This window comes from Dictyostelium purpureum (genome assembly GCF_000190715.1).
Source record: "Dictyostelium purpureum unplaced genomic scaffold DICPUscaffold_404, whole genome shotgun sequence".
Taxonomy (NCBI): domain Eukaryota; phylum Evosea; class Eumycetozoa; order Dictyosteliales; family Dictyosteliaceae; genus Dictyostelium; species Dictyostelium purpureum.
The window spans coordinates 22145-28900 of record NW_003519740.1 but is presented as its reverse complement, the minus strand read 5'-3'; the positions used below and the strand labels follow the sequence as shown (position 1 = coordinate 28900).

The window sequence follows — 6756 nt, the reverse complement described above, 5'->3', positions numbered from 1 at the left end:
ATTTATAATAATAAATAATTATAAATAATTAAGTTAAAGTTTAATTAATTTTAAATTTTTAATGAAAATATTTTTTTATTTACGAATATTTATTTATTTTTTTTTACAGATTTTTTTTTAAATTGATATCTTCCATTTTAATTCTTTGATATTGAACCAATTTCCTCCACAAAATTACAAAATTACAAAATCGTCCTCCTCGCTCTTATGAAGACAAGTACCTATCTTTTTTTCTAACTCATCCATTGTCAGAATCTCTTCTCCTACAAGTTCTAAAAGCTTCGAGAAATGTCTCTGATTGCCCTTGAATGTATTGGTGCCACAATTAAAGGAAAAAACAAACTCTACATTTTTTGGCTTCTTAATACAGTATTCACCATTGCCCTTAATACCAGCACCAACTTCAATAATAAAGTAAACTTTACCTTTAACTATTGCAGAAATAGAAGAAACTAAATAATCCAACTCCATAACAGTATGGTCTGCTAATTCTAATTCAATAACTCCTATAAAAAAAATGATTAATTATCATTATTTTTTTAACATATTAAAAAAAACAATTACCATTATGACATTTTGTTTTTGATGATAAAAATACCAAGACACCTAGATTTCCATTTGTGCAGTACATTTCTATTACTTGTGAAAGAAAATTCTTCCAGACGATTTCGAAATTGCAGACGTTTAAATTTGAGGCTTTTTCCACGATGCTATTATAACATTGTTTCATTGAACTCAAATGGCCCATGACACTATTTAATCCAATTTCCTGTTCAAAAACAGAGTTTCCATGGATGAAACAAGCTTTTTGAAATTGATTTATACGTTCGTATGGTTTAAAGCTTATCTTACTTTTATATTGGATTTGATGTAAATTATAGTAATTTTTGGTAGAAACTTTAGGAAAGTGTTTAATATAGTTACTATTTGGATCTGAAACGATTGCTTGAAATTTATTATATATTAAATGCAAGTAATTCCAACACTCTTCACTTTTTTGGAACTTATTTATAATTTTTACTGTGTTGCTTTTTGAAAATAAATATTCAACCCAATACTTCAATTGATGATCCATTAGCTTAACCTTATATATGTAAAAACCTAGATTTATTTCATTAACAGCTGGACCATTGCAACCAGAGAGGAAATTTTCTATTTCCCAACATTTTATAAGCTTGTGGGGTGGTTGAAATAGTTCATAATATAAATCATAAGGATAATTTCCAATAACACCACTACAAACGCTATCATTATTCTTAGTTTCAGGGTTACTATACAAGGTGAAGCTATCAAAAAATCCTGTTCCCTCTGAGTGAGGTCCTTTATTTTCTATTTTAACACCTAATTCACATTCTTTAACATTTCTATTAACTTCATCCCCTCTGTCCTCGAAATCTTCCATTCCTTTTTTCTCCATAATACCTTTTTCCAATTCCTTGAATCCCTATTAATGTGTTATTTTTACTATTGCTATAAACCTTATTAGTAATGATTTTTTTATTAAATTATTGATTTATATTAATGAAATATTATTTTTTTTATATTTATTTTAATAGGATATTAATATTATTTAAGAATATATGTCAAGTTCTTAAATTTTATTTTTATATAGAAATAAATTTAAAAAAAAATTTTAAAGAATTAATTTAAATTTTAAGTTTTTTAATTTTTTTTTTTTTTATTTTTTTTCAAATTATTTTTAATTAACAAAACCCTAACTTCACATCAGTATTCTATTACAATTATCATTTACTTTATTTTGTAATAATAATAAAAAAAAAAAAAAAACTATTTATTTATTCAATTTTCAATCACACACATTCTTTTTTTTTTCTTTATTTAAAATGTTATAACAGATATTATATTTCATTTTCAATTTTTTAAAAGATAAAAATAATTATTTTTTTTGTAATGTGGATAATTTATTTTCATACAAAAAAATTATCTATAATATAAAATAATGATTCTACTTTTATTTGAAGTATAGTAGTAAAAAATTTTATATATAACCAATTAAGTAAATATAGGTTTAAAAAGAAAAACTTCCTCATTAAATAAAACTAAATCTTTAAAATCCAATACAATCATCAATAATAATAAAAAAAAAAACTAATAAATTTTATATATATTTCTTTATTTTTAAAGTTTTTAAAAATTTCTTATAACAATTTCTTTTTTTTTTTTTTTTTTTGATTTTATAACCCTTCTAAAATAACATTTGAAAAATTTGATTCTGGTAAAGGACTGAGCATTAAACCTTATCTATATATACAAAATCTGGGTCAATATGATCAAGTTTCTTTTTTTTTAAAATTGAAAACTCAGAACCATAGTCGATGAAAATATTATTGCATTTAATGACACTGCAATTATTAAACATTTTTACCAACTGGCCCATTGTAGGGAAATGTTTGCCCACGATATCCACCAAATTCTTTGTAAAATGACCCATGGGTGGATCGCCACTTTCGTAAGAAACACCACCATGATGACATGAATACATATAATTTATTTTTCCATATATTGTTGGCGAATATTCCCCATCTCCAATAACTTTTCTACATATATCAATAAAAAAGAAAGCTCTAGAATCACCTTTTAGTTCAGAATTAATAGATCGCGCCAATTCCTCAATGGAGTAAAAGCTACCATCGGCCAATTCTATTTCGAGAGATCCTATAGAAAAAAAAACTATTAATATTAAAATTTAGATAAATAAAATAAAGTATTGAAATTACCATTTAAGCATCTTCCATGAGACAAGAAAAACAATACGACATTAAAACTTTTATTTTTAGTCTCTAAATCTTTGATTTTTTTAATGAAAGATCCCCAAATATCACAGAAATCATTGAAACCTAAATTTGAGTGTCTTTCCATTTTGTATTGATCCTTTAACAACCTCTCGATTGAGTTCATGTCGTTCGCAACCCCTTTTAACTCTATATTTGTTTCAAATTTAGAGTTTCCTAAGAGAAATAGAAATTTGTCTTTCTCTTCATCTAATTTTTCATAAATGTCAACAAACTCTAATCCATCTATAAATACACTGCTATTGATACTATTGCTATTACTTTTAGAAATTATTTTTTTGTCATTACCACTACTACTATTATTATTTCTAGTACTATTGTTATTGGAAATAACATTATGAGTAGTGGAAAAAAATTGATGTTTCATAAAATTTTTTGGATCTGATATGAGTTCTTTGTACTTTCTTTCTAATGAATCTAAATATTTGGAACATTCCTCTTTTGTTTTGAATTTATTAATTAATTTTGGTTTATTTTTTAAATACACAAATTGTATACAATATCTAAACGAATCACCCGGATTTTCTGCAGCTTTATAAGAGTATAACCCAAGTTTACTTATAGCATGAGTTGAACCTTTAAAAGAATATGGTTGGTAGTCCGTAGAGTGTAAAAACTCGTGAGGTGGTTTAATAAGTACTATTCTTTTGTTGATACCATTATTATAAATACTATCATCATTATTATTATTACTATTATTATTATTATTATTATTATTATTATTATTATTATTATTATTATTATTATTATTATTATTATCATTATCATTATCATTACTATTATTATTATTATTATTATTATTATTATTATTATTATTATTATTATTATTAATAATATTTTGGTGGTCTGAACCAACCTTTTTTTTATTAAAAATACTCATTTTATTGTTATTATTTGTATTATTACAAAAACCCTTTATTATAATGAGGGTAATTATTGATTTGTTTGGAAATATGAAGAGGAATACTTAGGTTATTTTATATTTTTAAATGAAAAATAAACTTTGGCTATCCCCTTCAGCCAATAGTGTTGAATAATAATGAAACAATTTCAATGTTTTTTTTTTTTATTGTGTTAAAAAAAAAAAAAATTGTTCAAAAAAAAAAAACTTAAAAATTTTAAGTTTTTTAATCTGTTAAAAAAAAAAATTGTTCCTCAAAATTCTTTACCATTTCTTTTATTAAACCCAAATAAATATACTTTTCTCACAATACTTGTCATATTTTTGTTTTTATGTTTTTTTTAATAATAGAGAACAGCTTTTAAAAATAATATTTATTTGTTTTTTTTTTTAATAACAGCGAATGGCTTTTAAAAAAAAAAAATACAAAATATAAAAAAATTTTTTTTAGATTTTTATTTTTTTTATAAACCTGCACAAAAAAATAAATGATAAAAAAAATCTATTTAATTTTCTATTTTATTTTATATTTTATATTTTATAGTTTTCGGGTGTGTCCCAAATAGTTTTATTTTTTTTTATTTTTTTTTTTTTTATTATTTTTTTTTTTTTTTTATAAAATTTTTAATTTAAATAGGGCACATTTATTTCACTTATTTATAAAAAAGAAAAAAAAGCACACACACACAAAAAAAAAAGAAAACAAATACACCCCACAATAACATTATTTTAATTCAAATTTAATTAAATTTTTTTTTTCTTTTTTTTTTTTCTTTTTTTCTTTTTACTTTAAAAAATAATATATAATACAATCAATATTGTTTCGAATAATATTATATAGGAAAAGAAATAAAAAAATGAAAATAATAAATATAATTCTATTATTTTTAATAATAAATTTAGCATATTGTCATAATAGCATTAACAAACAAAATAATAATAAAAATGATATAAACATAAATCAATATAATAATATAGATATAAATAATATAGATGATAAGGTATTATTAAAGAGATTGGGATATGATACAAATGGAACAAAGTGCGATGTTTGTACATATGGTATCAATGAGATTCAAAAGATGATTATCACTGAAAAAGGCCCAGAAGATATCAAAGCATGGGCTATTGATTTATGCACTTATTTAAGAATTGAAAAACCACAAGTTGTAAGTATATATATATATATATTGGATAAATATTGTTAATTTTAATAATTAATATTAATATTCATTTTTTTTATAGTGTGAAGGATTAATTCCTTTATTTATGGGTATGGCAAAAAATGTATTATCATTCCCAGGTGTAAATGGTGAGTTTGTTTGTGGATATGTTGGTTTTTGTCCATATAAACCTAGTAATTATACACCAGAAGTTATATTCCCAAAGCCAAAACCACCACATGTTCCTGTAGTTCCTCCATCACCAGGATCACCAACTATGAAAATTTTACATCTTTCAGATATTCATGTAGATCCAATTTATGAGCAAGGTATGAATGCAGATTGTGGCGAACCATTATGCTGCCGCGCTGTCAATGGACCAGGTAAAGGATCAAATGCTGCAGGTAAATGGGGACACTATTCATGTGATGTCAATTTATTAATGGTAGGATCAATGTTTGAATTCATTGAAAATGAATTTGGTAACGAAATTGACATGGTATTTTGGACTGGTGACAACCCACCACACGATATTTGGGAACAAACATTCGATGGTCAACTAAACTCATCATTATTGGTAACAAATTTAGTAAAGAAATACTTTGGATCTAGCAAAATTTTCCCAGCAATTGGTAATCATGAATCCTTACCAGTTAATTCATTCCCATTACCACCAGGAAGTTCATGGTTATTCAATGCCTTAGCAAGCGATTGGAGTGACTGGATCAACACTGACGAACAAGTTAAAACTCTTCAATGGGGTGGCTACTATACTCTTCCAGTTCAAAATGGTATTCGTGTAGTTTCATTAAATATGAATTGGTGTAACAATGGAAATCTTTGGATGGTCGAAAATGGTACTACCGATGCTGCTGGTATGCTCCAATGGGTTATTGAAACTTTACAAGCATCCGAAGACATTGGCGAAAAGGTTTATCTTGTTGGTCACATCCCACCTGGTATTGCTGATTGCGTTGATATCTGGTCAGAACAATTCTTCCAAATTGTAAATCGTTATGAAGACACCATTATTGCCTCCTTCTATGGTCACACTCACAGAGATGAATTCGAAATATATTATACCCAAGATGAAAACAATCCAAATCAAACCAGACCATCCAGTGTAGTATATGTAACACCATCAGTTACAACCTACCAACATCAAAATCCATCCTTCCGTATTTATACAGTTGATGCTCAAACAGGTTATGTCATGGAATCATCAACCTACCACACAGATCTATCACAAGCCAATCTTAACGACAAACCAACATGGCTTTTGGAATACAATGCAACCAAAGCATATAATATGCCAGATTTAACACCTACAAGCTGGCACCATGCTGTTTCAAATATGACTGCTGATAGCTCTTTATTTGAAAAATATTACAACTATTATTATTCATCATCACCCTACCCAGAATCCAAACCATGCACCTCTGACTCTTGTAAATTAGACTTCATCTGCAAAATGTCATCAGCCACCTATCTCAAATACTATGAATGTGTCCATCAAAAAATTACTGAGCATTTATCAAATGAACCAAATGATCAATTAAAAGTATCAAGAAAAGTAAATATTTTATTAGATTTACAAAATTATTTAAACAATGACACTTTAAAATCTTGTTAAAAAAAAAAAAATTATAAAAAAAAAAAAAAAAAAACAGATTATAAATAATTATATAAATTATATAATAAATAATTAGATTTAAAAAAATTATTATTTTTTTAAAAATTTAAACCAAAAAAAAAAAAAAATTAGTTTTTCGTTTTTTTTATATATTTCAAATTATATTATTTTAAATATTTAATATTTAAATATTTCATAAACCTAAAATTAATAGTATATGGTTTTAATATCTTTTTTAAAATAATT

General features: G+C 24.7%; 3 protein-coding genes across 3 annotated transcripts; 1 reads left to right on the top strand and 2 right to left on the bottom strand.

Annotated features, from left to right (window-relative positions):
- Positions 1 to 174: 174 nt before the first annotated feature.
- Positions 175 to 1402, bottom strand: DICPUDRAFT_83789 (uncharacterized protein; the record flags this gene model as incomplete). Its single annotated transcript, XM_003293166.1, has 2 exons — positions 175 to 506; positions 565 to 1402. 2 exons carry the CDS (start codon positions 1400 to 1402, stop codon positions 175 to 177), a joined length of 1170 nt encoding a protein of 389 aa, XP_003293214.1.
- An 849-nt stretch (positions 1403 to 2251) lies between these two features.
- Positions 2252 to 3693, bottom strand: DICPUDRAFT_83788 (uncharacterized protein; the record flags this gene model as incomplete). The annotated part of the gene is made up of 2 exons (XM_003293165.1): positions 2252 to 2676; positions 2739 to 3693. 2 exons carry the CDS (start codon positions 3691 to 3693, stop codon positions 2252 to 2254), a joined length of 1380 nt encoding a protein of 459 aa, XP_003293213.1.
- An 878-nt stretch (positions 3694 to 4571) lies between these two features.
- Positions 4572 to 6510, top strand: DICPUDRAFT_158024 (uncharacterized protein; the record flags this gene model as incomplete). The annotated part of the gene is made up of 2 exons (XM_003293170.1): positions 4572 to 4883; positions 4960 to 6510. 2 exons carry the CDS (start codon positions 4572 to 4574, stop codon positions 6508 to 6510), a joined length of 1863 nt encoding a protein of 620 aa, XP_003293218.1.
- Between the last annotated feature and the right edge of the window lie 246 nt (positions 6511 to 6756).